The sequence below is a fragment of the Anthonomus grandis genome, chromosome 10 (genome assembly GCF_022605725.1).
Source record: "Anthonomus grandis grandis chromosome 10, icAntGran1.3, whole genome shotgun sequence".
Taxonomy (NCBI): Eukaryota; Metazoa; Arthropoda; class Insecta; order Coleoptera; family Curculionidae; genus Anthonomus; species Anthonomus grandis.
This window is the reverse complement of record NC_065555.1, coordinates 29,030,488-29,049,749: the sequence shown is the minus strand read 5'-3', so window position 1 is coordinate 29,049,749 and position 19,262 is coordinate 29,030,488. Positions and strand designations below refer to the sequence as shown.

At 35.6% G+C, this 19,262-nt stretch overlaps 1 protein-coding gene across 1 annotated transcript in view; it reads right to left on the bottom strand.

Moving 5' to 3' along the window:
* LOC126740857 (hemocytin) overlaps positions 1–19,262 on the bottom strand; it is a 279,897-nt gene that overhangs the window by 11,966 nt on the left and 248,669 nt on the right. Inside the window, exons 62-65 of the mRNA XM_050447026.1 lie at positions 10,549–10,719; positions 10,339–10,485; positions 10,149–10,274; positions 9,952–10,096 (exon numbers count right to left, since the gene is read on the bottom strand). Coding sequence (XP_050302983.1) covers positions 9,952–10,096; positions 10,149–10,274; positions 10,339–10,485; positions 10,549–10,719 — 589 coding nt within the window. The remainder of the gene's footprint in view (positions 1–9,951; positions 10,097–10,148; positions 10,275–10,338; positions 10,486–10,548; positions 10,720–19,262) is intronic.

The following is a 19,262-nucleotide window of genomic DNA, read 5'->3' as shown; positions in this document are numbered from 1 at the left end:
TTATAAAAATGAGCACCATCTGGCGCTGAAAACCAAGATCTTCATGCTACAGTGCTATAATTTTATAGTTCTGCTATACTGAGCGGAGGCATGGATGTTCTCGTAGGCAGATTGGAATACCTAGACTACATTATTAGGAACGAACAACGACATCGCCTCCTCCAATTAATTTTACAAGGAAAAGTGTACGACAAGAGGGAACCAGGACGCATTTCCTGCCTTCAAAACCTAAGAAAACGGTTTAAAATTCAAGTAAGAATTTCCATATTAGTCGCCAACATTCGAAACGAATAGGTATCGTAAGAAGAAGAAAAGAGATAATATGTCGCTTTGGGTTAAGAGATTTTATGTCACTGGGAAAACTGTAAGTATTGTCCCCATATTTAAACAAACCACGTTTAAGTACTAGACACGCCGCATTGTGCTCAATACTGGTTTTTTGGTTTATTATAGAGATTAGGATACATTCTACATTGATCGACAATAAATCATCCACTCTAATATTACAATCACAAGTGTGGTCTTCTGTAAATCGTATATTTTTGAGAATATACCTACTTAAGATTATCATGTCGAGTTATCATTCTAAAAAGGAATATGTAAAAATTTCTATTAAGTCCCTGAAAATAAATATGAATAAAAATAAATAAATAGGTTTAGAATTGAGTTCAGGGAAAGTACGAGTCTACTTATTTTTTGGCTTGTATAAATACCATAAGAAATGTTCCAAATATATTTCTCCTGATAATTTGATGTGTCATAAAATTGTAAACCAGTTACTATGTTAACACAACTAACTGCATTTTTAGTGATTTTATCTACTTGTTCATTTCCAAAAATCTCATCCATTCTTCTCTGAGAGACCAACATACAAAATTAACGAAAAAGAAATAAAAACACAAAGTCACGGTCTCACAACATGTAATTTAATGGGCTACACGTGTTTCGCTCTAGTTAGAGCATCATCAGGCCTTTGGAAGTACTGTAAGTGTGTGGATGGCCTTTGGAAGCCATCCACACACTTACAGTACATAAATAAACAAAAACTTTGTTTTGTACTTGCAATTAAATAAACAAAGTTTTTGTTTATTTATGTACTGTAAGTGTGTAAATGGCTTCCAAAGGCCTGATGATGCTCTAACTAGAGCGAAACACGTGTAGCCCATTAAATTACATGTTGTGAGACCGTGACTTTGTGTTTTTATTTGTTTTTCGTTACTTGTTCATTACCGAAGATACCACACTGTGTTTTACTCCAGACAAATCTGATTTCAATGCCATCGTCTTGAAGAATGGTTACTATATGAAAAATCTCAAAAACCAAGGGATTTTATATATATTGCCATAAGGGATGATATATAGTCTGATAAAATTAACCTATTGCAGTTTCGACGTTGCAACATATACTCTAATGCCTTCACTGTTGCATACATTTCAGCGGTAAATATATTGGCATTATCATTAAGTTTAAAAAACGTTGAAATATTTTCAAAAGGAAGAAAATAAGCACATCCAACACCTTCTGATGTCTTCAAAAGCCAGTACCTGAATTTTCCGTCTTTTTAAGCGTAATATTGATTAGTAAGATAGGTAAAATCTTGTTGTACCTATTAGGACTCTTTACTATAGCTACACATTTGGCATTGCCGATTTTAAGGTTCGGAGGTTAACGGTAATTTCGCAGATCCTAATCAACCAAGGGAATTTGCTTCCTTGTTACTAGCATTATCTCAGTGCTCAGACACTTAGACAAATGCTCTAGTACATTTGCACACTACAGTACAAGATTAAAACTCACTTTTTTTATGCAATAGGAGCAGATTAAAACAACTTAGTAGCGAAGTTTCTAAAATTTTCTTTCCTAAATACATTTACCTTGGAAAACAGCCGCGTTACTACTATATGGGGGCTTAAGATATGGCCGCAAATGCCATATAGTTAGTCCCTATCAGAAAAAAACATGAAATTCATGTACAAGAGTTTAGCTTGGCCCGTTTCACTAGCCGGTACTTCACCAAAGATAACGTAGACACAAAGAAGAGTAACCTGTATGCAGTCCTTAAGGTCCCAAATCGTATTGCAAGGTACAGTAGTCAAAGGTTTAACAGAGTTTCAAGGGCTCCAGTTGCATAGAATTTTTCTGTGCATTTCCTTCGCGGAGAACCACCAAAGGGTAGAGTCGTATGTGAGAAGAGGTTTAACGATAGATCAGTATATTTAGTGAAGGATTTCAGCTGCTTAAGTAGCCTACTTGATCATGATATCTACGTGATCGTACCAGGAGAGTTTGGAATCAAATGAAAATAGAACCTAAAAATCGTACTGCCCTGATGTATTTCAACTACACGCCTCTCAGAGATACAATATGTGGTGTGTCAAAGTTAGGTATCCTTGTGAAAAGTAGGAGCTTTGCTTTTTTGGGATTGTTAGCTCATCTGAAAGGCACCACCGGTCCACTATAAGCGTGGAATGCCCATGATTATGATGACGGTCATTACGGTCGTTTCCGGAGCAAATGACTGCCAGATCGCCATCGTAGATCTGTAAAGACATTAATTGGGACTTTGACTACTAGACACTACATACTTGGAGACAGTATAAGAAGCCTCTTATCGCTATTGTTTTAACACAACGCTTTGTATCTGTCGAGCATAATTTCACTATTAAGTTCGGTAGATACAAAGCATTGCAAGGGCATGGCTTATATCGATCTAACTAGACAGGACACCGAGTCACGCGTTCCGAATGCTTAGTAGATTACTGCGAAGGGTGTGTTGTCAAACAGCTCCTCGATATGCATAACCGCACCAAGACAGCCTTTTTCCTTTCCCAGAGCGTCCCTCACAGAGTGGTGTAGAGCCAGGTAGCTATGGATCTGGTAAGCGTATTGTTGCATATGCAGTGGTCTTTTAACCAAGAGGCGTTCTTGAATTTAATAATATGGATAAGTAAGTATATGTAACCCATCTTGAAAAAGCCATGGATATATCCTATCGATGGGCGAAGATTCGAAGGGGGAAATGATTGACCCTCTATGTTAGGTTCCACCCTATTTGATTAGGGATTACGTCGGGTGTGTAGACTTGTAGACAGAAAAAGAAAGTCGTATAATTGGTTACGAGAAATTAATTTATTCTCCTAAACTTTAACTGGTTAATCGCGGCAATCTCTGATTTTACACTTTACTTTATATACAACTATTTATATTTTATGGATTTTTATAAAAGAGCGCGGAGCCCGGTACATGTCTAATATGCAACCACCTGGTCTAACATATCGCAAAGACTACTTTCCAACGACTGTTTTAAAGGCGAAAACCGAAATTCAGACTCATTACAACCATTATTTTTTGCATGCCCTTTTTCTTTTTTATTACAGGCGGCTCGAACTTATCGCGGGAACAGATCCTTTGACGGCGCGACTTTTTCAGCGCTTTCCGGGTACGAAGCCATAAATCACGAGCACTTCTGCCGAATTAGGGGAATGTCGAGTGATACAAAATGGTATGAGGTATTTAAAACCGTGGGTATGGCGAGCTAACTATCGAAATATAAAAGTCTCCTAACACTCTATGCTCTATATTCTTATTCTTAAGGAGCGTTCTCCCAAGTATTCTTAATTCACATAAAAGTAACTCTTTGTAGAGTCGATTTCTAGAGTTCTGGTTGGCCACACCATGGCTCATTTTCCCTACCTTGTTTTTTCGATTTAGCTTTATATTTCTAGATTTTTAACTAATATAATTGCAATCTTGGAATATATTCTTTTAAAAGTAAGAAGAGCTACCTGGTTTCAGGGATGGAAGGCGTTTCAATTCATCATGATTGACCCTATATAGGTTGGACCACAGAAAAGGTCGCACCCTCATTTGTGACTCTTTTGGTATGTTTTCACATTTATAAAACGTTTATAAACTCTTCACGGGAATTATTACAACTGGACTGGAAAACAAATTAGATTTTTACCAACCAATAGAACAGCCCAAGTTCCGCAGAGGATCTGGAACCAATGATCATCTTCAAGGCATTAAAACTCTGATGAATGAAAAATCAATCGAATACTACAAGTCCACAAAAAGACTTGTTGTATTCGTTGCCTTCGTGGACTTTTACAAGGCCTTTTACATCGTTGAGTAAGTATAATTTTAGACTCCTTATAAAAATGCTACCATGATGGTAAAGCTTCACGAAAACACCAATGTCATAAGAATCGTTAGAGAAGGACGACAGGGTGATACTATGACTCCCAAACTATTTATCACTATTCTGGAATACGCCTTACAGTTTTGGTATTTTTACCCTTTCTTGAATTGAATAAATTATTGTTCAATATTTATCACAAATAGATAGATAACTTGACAATTTGAAATTAAAAACAAAATTCGTTGATGACCTAAGATAACACTGATTGACTTTCACGGTTATAAATTTTTTGCAATCCATTATTATTAGTTAAGTTAGTCGAATTATTAATCCAAATATCTTCACAATAATTGACGATAGGTATACACTTTATGAAACGAAAGTTACTAAGAACTTCATGGAAAATCTAAAAATAAAAAAAAAACATTTTAAAATCTAAAGTATGCATTATCTTATTTTTATATACATGAAAAAGCGTCTTTCCGAGCGTTTTTTCCAAAAATATACGACTAGTCAAAAATAGGGGGTGCGACATTTTGCATTAGGCCACCCTATATAAAGTCAAAACATCTGCAACTTTACAGAAAAAATATTTTTAATTTCTCATACAGAACCTACTATTTATGCAACTTGTCACATTGGAAGAAAGCTAATAAGCCAATCATTAAGATAAATGAGAAAATATTACGAATTCGATTCGGACGAATTTCAAATTGAGGTATGGTCAATATACTACCTACAGGCATGGGCAGCAAAATATACACATCATTCTTCATAAATTCTAGCTCTCTTTCTGCTTTTGTTCTGATTAATTACTATTTTAGAGGGATATAAAAATGAATTCGTATTATGAAATTTAAAAATGATAACATTAAGAACAAAGATATACAGGGTGTCCCAGCGAAAATGAAACAGAGGTATTTTTGGTATGAAAAAAATTTTTTTTTTACAAAAATCTCGAACATGTCGATTTTATTTTCGAGGGGGACAACTTTTCCTTACCAAGGCACCCTTATACCAGTAACCCTCTTCGAGGGGGTGGGATCACCCCTAAAATCTTAAATAGAAATAGGGGTCGCGTGATACCTTATTTTAAAGGTCTTTTAATTCTGAATATAACTGCCAAATTTGAAGTGGCCAAAATTTTTTATCCGGATATGACAGCTTGTCAAAATTGTAGAAACAGCGAAAATGAAAAAGGTATTTTGAACTCTGTTTTGGATAATATTTTTAAAAGAATAAGGAAGTCCTAATTTCAAAGGGGTCACTTATTAATTAAGAGGCCACCCTAATACCTGGAACCCTTTACGAGGGGTTGAAAGCACCCCTTAAATCTTAAATAGAAAAAGGGGTCGTGTCATTCCTTATTTTGAAGGCCTTTTTACTCTGAATTTAAATGGTGACTTCTGAGTGACTGATGGATATCTTGTGGGTATAAAAATAGCAAGAAATACAATCTTTACTGCCAGTAAAAGTGGAGAGATAAGAAATACCTACCCTTTTCCTTTTGTGTCTTTTAAATAAAACAAGTTTATTTAAATTACAGTAAAACTTCTCTAGTTCGGACACTCGCTGATTCGGACACTCCAGTAATCCGGCGTTCCTAGGTGTCGGGATATTTTACCTCTGTAGTCCGGATAAAGGAATGTTTTCAATACGAATCGATTATAAACGGATTTTTCCTTTTTAAACTTGTCAAAACCAATATTGTTAGCAACCTAATGGGTTTGGCGCCTTTGGCGGTCAGTTATCGTTTAGTTACCGTGCGTCGTGTGTCAATGTGTTATTAAAAAAAAAATGGCGCCAAATAAACGACCGCATAACAGAGTTACTCTTGCGGAGAAATGTAAAATATTAGATTTTCTTGATAAGGTGGGAAGCATACGCAGGGTGGCTGAGAAATTTAATGTACCAAAATCAACTGTAAGTGATATAAAGAAAAACAAAACTAAAATAAGAAGATTTGTGTCGGAGTCATTCAGTGGAGCAGGTATGTATGATTTAATTTTTATTGTAGGTAATGTTATTATGAAACATATTTTTATCTTTTCAGGTAAAAGGCAGGTTATCCGAAAGGGAGAACATCCCGAAGTTGAAGCTGCTTTATATAAGTGGTTTCTACAGCAGCGTAGTGCTCATGTACCTGTTTCTTCTGATATCTTACGAACGAAAGCTAAACAATTTTATGAAAGAATAACTGGGAAGAGTGATTTTTTAGCGAGTTCAGGTTGGCTTGACAAATTTAAGAAAAGGCACGGAATACGCTTTCTTAAAGTGTGTGGTGAAAAACTTTCCAGTGATGTAAGTGCTATAGTACCTTTTCAAGAAAAATTTCTAGCTGTGGTTAATGAAATGAAGCTAAGTCGTGACCAAGTTTATAATGCTGATGAATCAGCGGCCTTTTGGAGAGCCTTGCCGGACACTACATGGGTTCATAGTCAGGAACAATCAGCACCAGGGCGAAAAATATCTAAAGATCGCGTAACATTCATGCCCTGTTGCAATGCGGCTGGAACTCATAAGTTACCCCTTTTAGTTCTTGGAAAATCCGCAAATCCAAGGGCATTTAAGAATGCTACTTTACCTGTTAAATACAAGGCAACCAGCAAAGGTTGGATGACCAGGACATTGTTCTTCGAATGGTTTAAGACTTGCTTTATACCAGACGTCAAACGTTTTTTATCGGATGTTAACCGACCTCATAAAGCATTATTACTTGTAGATAATGCTCCATCTCATCCACCTGAGACAGAAATAAATTTCGATCCTGATTTCAGAGTCATGTTTTTGCCGCCCAACTGCACAGCAGTTTTACAGCCAATGGATCAAAACTTAATCCAAAACATAAAAGTAGCATATAGAAAGAGGCTACTAAATCACATTATCGCTCACGAAGGTGACGATTTAGTTACAGTTTTAAAGCAATTTAATTTAAAAGATGCACTTGTTAATCTAGATATTGCTTGGAAGTTGATATCTGAAAAAAATATCCAAAAAAGTTGGATAGCATTATGGCCGAACCAAAGAACTGATGCAGAAGAAGAGGAATCTGATGAAGAAAACATTCCACTTCCAGAACTTCAAAGACGACTTTGTCAAATAAACGAGGAAGATTTAAAAACCATTACCGCTTCCTTGCTTGTGATAGATCCTGAAAACAGTTTGAATCGGGAAGAAATTGTTGAATGGGCTTTAGGCAAAAATGAAGTCATTGTTGATTTGACTGAAGAGGAGGTAATAGGTGATGCGCTAAAATCTAAGGATGCAGAGAGCAATGATTTAGATGGAGATACTGAGATTATTGCCACTAAAGTGAAACACAGCGATGCTGTGAAAGCATTAACATTGGGAATTCAGTGGGCTGAAGAAAACTACTTACCAATGCACGAAATATTACTTTTAAAGAACGTCAAAGAGAAAGCGACTGAATTAGCAAGCTCTAAGGCAGTTCAGAAAAAAATTGATAGTTTTTTCAAAGCCATTTAAACTTGCACTTTTTTGTCTTGTATTTGTAATTTATGTTTTGTCCTACATAATGTATTTTTATTTCTAGTTATATGTTTGTGTACCTGCGTGTACAACATGTGTATGTATATGTTTACTTATTATGTATGTTATAATTTGAAATATAAACATAATTTTCTTTTTTAATTAGGGTACAATGATTTATTTATACCTAAAAAAAGCTAGTATGTGGATAGTATATTAAAATAAAACTTTTGAAATAATAATCCAGTTATCCGGACACCTCGCTACTCCGGCGCTGCTTGGAACGATATGTGTCCGGATTATCGAAGTTGTACTGTACGTCAATTTATTAAATGTTCAAATTGTGCCCCGCCTACTTCCATGCAGGAATACAGGTTTTGCTCAAAACGATGCCTGACGTTTTGTAGAACTTCAGGTGTTATCATCTGACACTCATTTATAATTCTCTGGCGTAAGTCTTCTAGGGTGTTTGGTTGGGTAGCGTAAACTTTTGTTTTTAAATGCCCCCAATTAAAAACTAATCTAATGGGGTTAAAACGGGTGACCTAGCTGGCCATTCCATAAAAGGTCCTCTCCTTCCAATCCAACGATCAGGAAATATCTCATCAAGATATTGCCTCACACCAGCAGCATAATGTGGAGGCGCTCCGTCTTGTTGGAAAACGACTTGATCATCATCAGAATGATTTCCGCCTTCCATTATTTCTACTATTCTTGGATATACGGCATTTTCCAAGAGATCTCGGTACATTTCTCCATTCAAATTTCCGGGCAGAAAAAACGGACCAACAATGGAACCGCCCAAGATTCCCGCCCAAACATTTAACTTCTCAGGGAACTGGGTATGAACTTCACGAAACTGGCCCGGATTTGCATTTGACCAGTAGCGGCAGTTATGACGATTTACGTTGCCATTAAGAAAAAAAGTACATTCATCTGAAAAGCAAATGTTGTAAATAAGACGCGGATTAACAGTTATCATATCACTAAGCGATTCACAAAATTGCACTCGTCTGTCAAAATCGTCCTCATTCAGTTCTTGCACCAGATGAATTTTGTAAGCATGGAATTTATTATGCTTAAGTATCCTATGAACACTACTTTTGCTTACTCTACTCGTCGCCAATTTTCTGACACTTATTCCTGGCTCGGCATGAAGTTGACCTAGGACAGTTATTTGCTTGCTTCATTGACAACAACAGCATTTTGAACCTCACGCTTTTTATTTAAGACACTGCCAGATTCCCTAAATTTAGCAACTATTTCTAGAACGTATTTTCTGTTGATTCGTTTTTCTGGATGAAGGTCATTAAATTCTTGTACCGTACTATTGGCACAATTGTTATGCCGGAAGAAAAACTCTATCATCTCAACACTCTCTGCAGTAGAATAAACCATTGCTAACAGTGTTTCAACACGTAAAAGACTGGGTAATAATTTAAAACTATTTAAATAAATGCTGCTTTATGAAAAAAGTACCAATGATATTTAGCAAGCTAAATAAATTCTTCAGATACTTGTGTTTGCATTTTATTTGGTATTTTGTTTTTATTTATGATATGCTGATAAGGTGTAATAACAATAATATTAACAATACTAATAAATTTTTAATCATGTTTTAATGATCCAATAAAAAAAATTGTAAGAAAGGGTTTCAGGCATAAAGGTTTATTTAAAGCATTTTTTCCAGAATTTAATTTGGCTTTCATATACAGAACAAATCCATCAGTCACTCAGAAGTCACCATTTAAATTTAAAGTGAAAACGCTTTCAACATAAGGAATAACACGATCCCTCTTTCTGTTTAAGATTTAAGGGGTGCTTTCAACCCCTCGTAAAGGATTCCAGGTATTAGGTGGCCTCTTAATTAATAAGTGACCCCTTCGAAAATAGGATTTCCTTGTTCTTTTAAAAATATTATCCAAAAAAGAGTCCATAATACCTTTTTCATTTTCGCTGTTTCCGCAATTTTGACAAGCTGTTTTATCCACAGAAATAATTTTAGCCACTTCAAATTTGGCAGTTATATTCAGAATTAAAAGACCTTTAAAATAAGGTATCATACGACCCCTCTTTCCATTTAGGATTTTAGGGGTGATGCCACCCCCTCGAAGGGGGTTGCTGGTATGAGGGTGCCTTGGTAAGGAAAAGTTGTCCCCCTCAAAAATAAAATCGACGTGTCCGAGATTTTTGAAAAAAAATTTTTTTTTCATAACGAAAATAGCTGTTTCGTTTTCGCTGGGACACCCTGTATGGATCAAATATTACAGAAATGGAGAATGACTTTTTTTTTACCGGCTGATTGATTTCCTAAACTCACCTGCATCACTGCAACTATAAGTCTTACAACCATCTTCGGACATCCATGTTTCATTTGGTTTTTTCAACTCGCTGTCACTTAAAATACAAGATGTTTGCACGCATTTACCGCAGCACTCTGTAGTTGATTCTATATACTCCCACCCCTAGATACATGAATATTTAAAATTCCATTTTACCTTGGTAAACAAGCTTTACCTTTGAACAATTTTTGGTACAAGTTTGCGTGGACACCTCCTTGCTTAACTGATTACTTTCGGAATGTTTTTTGCAGGTTACAGTTTTGCATTTGTCACCGTCCGGGGATGGCCATGTTTCTCCAATCTGGAAAATATAAAAAGAAGCCATTCAGAAATAAACAGATAGAATTTAAAAAAAAAACACTTACTTCATAGACTTTATCCTTCACCTTGCAAGCAATGGGTTTATATTCTTTGCAACACTGCCCCTCAACTGGGTGGGATTCAAACGCGAAATCTTTTAAGTCATCTTCGGAAATTACAGGGCAATTAACCTTGACAGCTTCAACTTGCAACTGAAATATCAATAAACAAAATTAAAATATACTTTTATTTATATTTAAATTAAAAACACTTACTGATCCGTTTAAGTTGACGCAGAAGTAATTGGTGCAATGATCTGCAGAAGTCCATTCTTCACCCACATTACGTACAACGTCGTCGATTATGCAGGCTACTTGAACGCATTTGCCGCAACATTCTTTAGAGTCTTTGTTAGGTTCTGCGTATTTGTAGCCAGGTTTACAATCCTTAAAAAAGTACACCGTATTTTGATAGATTTGTCTAATGTTGATATTCCTTATTACTAATATGTTGGTTGGTTACATCCCAAAAACACTATCAAGAAATAGTGGTTAGTTAAGAGATAGTTTAGGAATTTTATGTTTTTCCATGAGAATTTATTCCTAATATTGAAAAAGTGTTTTTACAATTTTTTACATTTCTGCCTGCTTTAACAAGACACAATGTCTACTCTTTCCTGCTCTGAAGGCCAAATTTCTTAAAGTAAAGCTATCTGTAAGAGATGCTCCAAATTGATGAGGTAATTTTGCAGAAATTATAAAAATGTAAAAATTCAATATGGGGCCTATAAAAAACAGAGTTGATGATGGTTGGCAAAAGACCAAAGGTGGAATTGAAAATGTAAAAACACCATCATGTAGAACGAAAAAAGTGGCAATGCAAAAGTGCAAATTATTTTAAAATCGAATAAGAAATAAGCTCAGAAAAAAATAAAATCGATTTTTCAAAATTTAGTATTTTTTCGAATATCTTCGGAACCATTCGGAATTTTTAATTTTTTGAAATGGCATATTATTAAACTCAAAAATTCTCAACTTTGCCCTAATTTAACCACCTTCGTATCTCTTATAGATTCCGAGATCCTTATGTTGAGCATAAAAAATTTTCACCATCTTCCAAATTGCATATAAGTACTCCTTGCTTTAAAAAGTCTTTAATGGAACTTCTTAAAAGCACGTATTTTTATAGCCTAATAGAGTTTTATCAACAAAAACTATGTATTTATTATAATAAAGCATGTTTTGAATTTTAATTTAAAAACGATTCATACTTGGCAGGCTACAAAAGATAGTTATACCGAGAGATGGAAGGGAATACTTTTCAAAGAAAGGTCTTATTCACTACGGCATTGCTCAAGATAGTGTCATGAGATCAATTATTTTTATTTTGTATGTTAATTACGAAATTAGAACGGTTAGGCCTTAAACATGATGTATTGAAGTGGTTTCAATCTTATCTGAGTGGTAGAGTTCAGCGAGTCATGTACAAAAATAGTTCATCTGAAAGTGTTAATATAAAGCATGGTGTGCCGCAGGGAACGGTCTTGGGCCCCTTGCTATTTTTATTATATGTCAACGATATGGTGGAGGTAGTGCAAGGGTGTAATGTGGTGTTGTTTGCGGACGATACAATGTTATATGTGGTGGTTAAAGACATTCATCAACTGTAACAGGTCATGAACGTTGAACTCAATAACTTATTTATCTGGCTCTGTAGTAATAAACTAAGTTTAAATGCAAGTAAATCCAAGTTTTGTATATTTGGCAAGAAATCTAGATTAAGTTCTATAGACATGGGCAATATACAGATTTCTGTGAATGCGGAAAGTATTTTGTATGCCAAAGAAATTAAATATTTGGGAATAATTTTCGATGGCAATTTGAATTTCCTCTTCTGAAAGAGTTTTTGGAGATATACATAACTATAATACGAGAAATCGTATAGACTTCATACTAGTCGACAGATGTAACACAACCCAAATGCATAATTCAGTTCTATACAAAGGTTTAATTCTATTTAACAACTTGCCTGCTAACATCAAAAATTGTATTACTTTGAATCAATTCAGAGGGCTCTTGAGAAAAATTATTATGAATAAGTAAAATTGCGTTTGTTATTTTATGTTATTTTAATTATATAGTTTATTAGGTTTTACTATAGTATGCATTGTTTCCGCTCCAATCATCATCTTGATTCTGGGTTTATCTGTTGACTGGGTATTTTTGGGCCAACCGGGATACTAATTACAGCTTCTTGGAACTACCGAAGCATTTCTAAGTATTACACAGGGGGACCAATGTGTCTGGTCAGCAAGGTCAACCAAAGGTTTGTTCTCACAGCAGTAAGAAACAAGTTTTCGACAAATAAACATGCGCAATTGAGTAAAATGCGTTCGCACAGAAACTTCTGATTGGTTTCAAATCAAAAGTTTGATGTTCTTACACAAATTTCTGATCGTCATCTGATAATCAGACTTGTTTTCGGATTTATTTCAAGCAAAGTGTCAAAGAATTCGTGTAGCCAGTCAACGCCAATCTTCGGAATATGAACATAACCTCTAAATGGTTGTTTGTATTTTGTCGTTTTGTATAGTCCCTGATATTCGTTTTGAAAATTTCTATTTTAAATTGTTAGATTAGTCTAAAAATGAGTCCATTAAGGAAATGAGTGATTTTAAATCGTCAAAAGAATGTGATCGGAATTTTGTTGATTCAGAGTTATGTTGATTCCGATAAGGCTCAAAAATCAAAACTATTTTGATTAAACTGTGTCCCAATTTAATAGAATGGAATTTCTCGACCATTCTAGAGTAAACCCTGAAGTAGCAAATAATCACACAATATTAAACTCTATTAATAATATACAGCTATTTTAAGGTTGTAATGTATTTTTTTTTGTTTATGTTTTATTTATTTTCCCATTTTTCCACTGGCATAAAAATGTGAGGTTATTTTTCTTCTTTACTCAACCCGTATTTGATGTTCGCACAGACGGTTTCAAATCGATCAGAAGTTGTAATAATTTACGCATGCGCATCAAGAATGGTTTGGAAACAGTTTCAAACTTGTAAGAAATTTGCAGTGAGAACAAACCTCAAGTTCCAAATGTGTGTCATCGGCTGCTTGCAACCGAACCGACTCGATCAACCTGAGTCGACGTTATTTTTATTATTATAAGGCAAACAACAATTGACTGTGCTTTTAATAAGTGGGGCAAGGAAATAATGTTTTGGTTAAGTCTAGTTTTAATTTATGGTCTACCTCTGACAGGATATTTCTGGAACCGGGATGCTGTTTCTGGATTACCGAGACCATCCATGGAAAAACCGAAGTGTCCTGATACAGTTATAGCCAACTTACACTTTTAGTTTATTTTTCATTTATGATTTTATTGAATGTAGCTTCTTGCTAAATAAAGATATTATTTATTTATTTATTTATTTATCTTAGCCAGTGAGATGATCAATCATACTTTGTAAATTTTGCTGACGACTCAACCCTTTTGACAACAGCAGCAACTCTCGCAGAACTTGACATCTCTTCGGATAGATTAAAAACAGCAGAGGATTGGTTTTTAAAGAACAAACTGGTTATTAGTAATGACAAAATCAAGTTTGTTTTCGTACCAAAGAAAGAAACACCACTGTGATTCCTGATCAGGTTATAATTAATCATTAAGTTATACAGCGGGCAAAAATTTCAAAATTATTAGGCATCCATATCTGATCAGAATCTGGACTAGACTGAGCATTTGGCGAATTATTGCAAGGGGGTCAACATAGCGTGCTAGTATTTGAAGGTAATGTCGAAATATTTAAATACAAAACACCTTCAAGTTTTCTAATTTGCGAAAATTTGGTCGCTGCATTTTAAAATCTTCATTTTCTCACACTCGCTGGAATGTACATATATGAGTGCTTGATGTTTTTGTTCAAAAATAAGGATCAATTTCTAGAACATAAACCATGACACAATATTCCTACTAGTTATGTAGTGTCCTTAATTTTTCAACGCATATTAATTTTAAATTAATTAATTTAAAATTAAAACTTTATAATAAAGTGTAATTAAAGCATTATTTCAAAGACAAAATATTAGAGGAGAAGGTGCAAATATGGAATATGCTTGTAATGTGGAATAACTTGGTTTTCACTAAATTAAGTGCCGCCCTCTGTTAAAAAATTACTATAGCTTGTGAATGTTAAAGCCCTCTATGCGAAGCGGCCTGCCACGCGCAGTTTCAGTATAGTTTCTGTTTACCGCATGTTGAGACCTGAATTTCTTGTACTGTTAATTTTAACAGGTAAGTGATTGTTGAGCATCATATTTTTTTTGTGCATGTGTTTATTTAATTGTTAAAATGCCCCTCTATGTAAACCAAACTTTAAGATACACTCCCGTTTGTTTCGTTTTTTTGTTAGGATGGGCTGATATAACTTCAAATATCATGGCTTGTTGTTAATATGGAATACTAGCATGTATATACAGATCGTGTTTTCGTTCGTTACTTATAGGAAACCGCATAGAGGCGAAATTTTGCAACGTCGCGCGTGTACGAGTGCCTGCGACAGAGCACCGCCTCGGCCGGCCCGAGGACGGGATTAGTAAACATCTGACTTTTGTGGGAGCTGCGTCGTTTGGCGACAAAATGTCCCAAAATATTACGCGAAAATCCAGGAATTTTTAAAATATTTATTCTAATGTGGGTTTTACAGATATGACAATGTGTAAAACCCGCATATAATTGTAATCTTTAAATGTTTAATATGCTGTGTTTTGTATAATAAAAATTAAAGCGTTATTCTAATAAAAAATAAAATATCAACTCTGATAAAAATATAATAAAAATCAGAAATGCAACTCTAATAAACAAACTTAACAACATATCATTTTTTAAATAAAAGGCTCAAATAAACCGCCTTCCTTCGCTAAACAAAAACTTGAACTATCGTAAAAGCTATTTCGCACCTCCAAAAGAGTTTTAGGTGAAATGGAATTGGCACCTTCGACAATTTTATTTCGCAACTCCTCTAAATTTGTTGGCCTACTAAATTCATGCTTGTAAATGGTCTGCTTAAGGTAACCCTACAGAAAAGTCATTTGGAGACAAATCTGGAGATCTAGGAGGCCATTTAGTATCAATAGTCCCACTAATAAGGCGGTTAGGAAAAATATTTGTTAAAAATTCTTTTACCGTAGCCGCGTTATGAGCAGGACAGCCATCTTGCTGAAAATAAACCGATCCCAGGTCTACCTCAGGTAGGATTTGAATGGCAGGAAGAACTTGGTTTTACAGCAACTCAAGGTACTTTTGGGCGTTTAAAGTGCCATCAATAAAAAATGGCGCTATAACATTGTCGCCCAAAATACCTGCCCAAACATTTCCCCACGCAATTTCTGAAGATACTGGGTACAAAACTGAAAACTTCTGTGCTCGTTTTCCTGAGACCAATAACGAACAATGGAGGGATTGTGTTTGCCATGTCATGAAAAAAAAGAAGATTCATCAGAAAACAAAATTGAATTTTGAACAATTTTGAATACTTGAAACATTTGTACCCATATTTTTTTCAGATACGAGCAACAGTTTTATTGCTCATTCCCAGTTCCTCTCCAACACTACTAGTGGACCGTGTCGAATCAAGTTCTAGGGTACTGCAAACCATTTCTTCCCGCCGTTCTATATCCTGGATAACTTCAACAGGTGGTTCTTGACGTTTTGTGTGGCATTTTTTACAATCTTGAAGACAAAAAGATGTCTCAAAATTTGTAACCACATTTAAAACCGTTTTTGCACAAGAAATCGGTCTATTCTCAAATGTCACTGAAAACAAATCTCTACATTGTACTGCCGAATTGCCTCCATAAAACCATTTAATTAGTTGAAATCTTTCGGAAGGGGTATAAACAGCCATAGTGAAAAAAACACGAAAATAACGCTCAAAAATTATTAATGCAACGTGCAGTAACACAGCAAAGTGAAGTCTGCTGACTCCCGGTTCAAAAAATAAAAACGAAAAATTCCGCCGCCTGCAAGCCGCAACCAAGCGGTGTTGCCATTATTTTGGGTAATACGTAGCTCACGATAACACGATCTGTATATGTATGTATGTAGTAAAAAAAGGTGTATGTATTACTGTACACCATGTTTTTATTTATCGTGTTACTAAAGAATTTTATTTTTTTAGGATGCCACGAAAAACTGTACGCCGGGCGGCTTGCAATAATAAAAGAAAACAGTATAAGGAAGAAGCCATGGCTATGGCCATCAAGGCAGTCAGAGAGGAAAAATGGGATATCTCAAAGTATCTAAAACCTCTGGGATTCCCCGTACAACGCTTTTTCGTCTGAGTTAAATTGACACAGTTTCACCAGATCAGGCTGCAGCAACCCAACTTGGAAGAAAATGTATATTGGGATTTGAGCTGGAGAAGGTATTAGTTGATTATAATTTAAAAATGGAGTCCAAATTTTATGGTCTCACAAGGATCTAAAACGTATGGCATATCAATTGGCCGTAAGGAATAAAATCAAACACCCGTTTTCTGCATTAGAATTAGCAAGCAGAGCCTGGATCGACTTATTTTTAAAAGGACATCCAACATTGTTAGTAAGGAAACCAATAGGGACATCATTTGCAAGAGCTGCAGGTTTTTGTAAAGAAAGAGTTGATGGGTTTTTTGACCTTCTTTAAGAACAAATGCCTTATTCCCCGAACAACGTCTACAATGTGAAACTGGTTTAAAAATTGTTCAAACTAAAGTATCGTGAGTTATAGGACTTCAAGGCAAATGTCAAGTCGCTTCGTTAACCTCAGCAGAGAGGAAGGCCCTTATAACCATCATTTTTGTATGGGTGCAGCTGGCAACTTTGCTGGCAACCTTGGTTAATTTTCCTAGATAAAATATGAACATTCAGCTTATGAAAGGAGCTCCTCCTGGATCCATAGGAGTGCACATCCATCCGGTTGGGTGCAGCCACATATTTTTATAAAGTGGTTTCGTCACTTTATCGAATACACTAAACTAAACCAACTGAAAAAAATCCTATCCTGTTAATACTTGACGGCCATTACAGCCATGGCAATTGCAAGGGTAAATCATGTTAATATTTTATGTCTACCTCCGCACTCAATCCAGAAGCTCTAACCATTAGATAAATTTTTTATGGGGCCATTAAAAGTTTATTACAGTGAGGAAATTCGTATCTGGATCCGTCAAAGCCGGACCGTTACGGGGTAACACTGTGTATTCCTTAAAAAGTGCTAGGGGGCTACGTGTCGGACCGTTACGAGGTATCACCCTGCATTGGACATTATCTCCTTATTCCTAATATCCACAGGATACACGGGGTTGCGTGCCGGACCGTTACGGGGTAATACTGTGTATTCCTTAAAAAAAGTGCTAGGGGGCTACGTGTCGGACCGTTACGAGGTATCACCCTGCATTGGATATTATCCCATTATTCCCAACCTAACAGCATTGCCATCTTCTACCCATATAATTAAGACCGCGTCTACCGACATTTTAAACAGAGTTGGCCAAGGTTACGAGCGACCGCATTTATTTTCCATACTAGACCGCTTAATTATCCTGTGGGTGACTTACCGCTTACCATTCCGATTAATACCGACCGTTTCATGCTTTATTTTCCCTGGGCTGTATCTGATTCATTTATTCACTGCCATAAATTACCGTACCGTTTTTACATATTGCTTACCGAGATGGGTTCTCTTCATTGCACCCCTCATCTTCCCGCACCGTACCGTATTGAATTTAGTTGTATGTAAGGCTTATTGAGAAGTGTTAGCAAAGAGATGACATGTTAGGTTTTGGGGATGAATAAATGTGATTTTGTTATAATGTTGCCTATTGTTTTACTCACACAGAAGACCTGGATTACTTTCTCCACTGTCTAAAGGCTACCCGATAGGCCGTGGTCCCTCATCCACATTAAACTTGAGGGTGGCGCCCGAGATAATGGTTGGATAACCAACTACAAACTTTATAAATAACCCAGAAGATCGAGAGGGGATAGAAAGAATTAGTAAGCGCCAGTAAACACCTTTACAAAACTTAGTTCTTTTGACATAATGGAATTATTTGGTAGAGCTTACAAAAAAGTTTAGACATACACAATAGCTGCTAACGGTGAAGCTGACTTCGTTGCTACGGAACAAGAAGCAGCTAAAAGAGGCATAACTGTTACCATTAAAAAAATCAAAATAACATAAACCTCTACTATGTCTGTCGACCAAGCCTGATCTGCACCATTGACTGGTCCTGTCAAAGAGGCTTCATGCTTTATCATTTTCATGCTTTAACTTTTATTGACCCTCTTGATAAACCTTCGTGCTCTAGAACATCGCGCGAAAATAATACATCCATCAGAATTCAACCGGTTTACCCACATGTAGCTCAGAACTCTGACTCAGATGTTGATTTAGACTCACAAAAAGCAACCCAGAAGTTTGTTTCACCTTTTAAAATATCGTCCTTTCTAAACACAATCCGAAAAAAATCCAACTAAGGACGCAAGACAGTTGGATCTACTCTGATTACCTCGTCACCTTACAAAGAAGAACTAAATCCGTCGATAAATTAAAAAAAGTAAAGAAAGGCAAAAGCGTGAAGAGAAACTTATCTTCAGAAAAACCGTTGAAACAAAAAAAAGCTCTCAAAATTATAAAAAAATTAAGGTCTAAAATCAAAAGTCCTGATGAATCTGAGGATTCAAACCAAGATGTAGTTTTACATCTTGACGATCCTGATAATGATTTGGAAAATATACCGGAACAGTTAAAACCAAATAAGAATGATGCTAAATGCATATTTTGAAAATAAGTTCTCATCACAGGGGAGAATTATGGGTCCAGTGTTTAATGTGCTCAATGTGGGCTCTAATAATTACGCAGGCGCTGAAAAGGACGAGTATCTTTGCAAATAGTGCAAGTAATATGTCATTTTAGACATTGTAGTTACATTTAATTT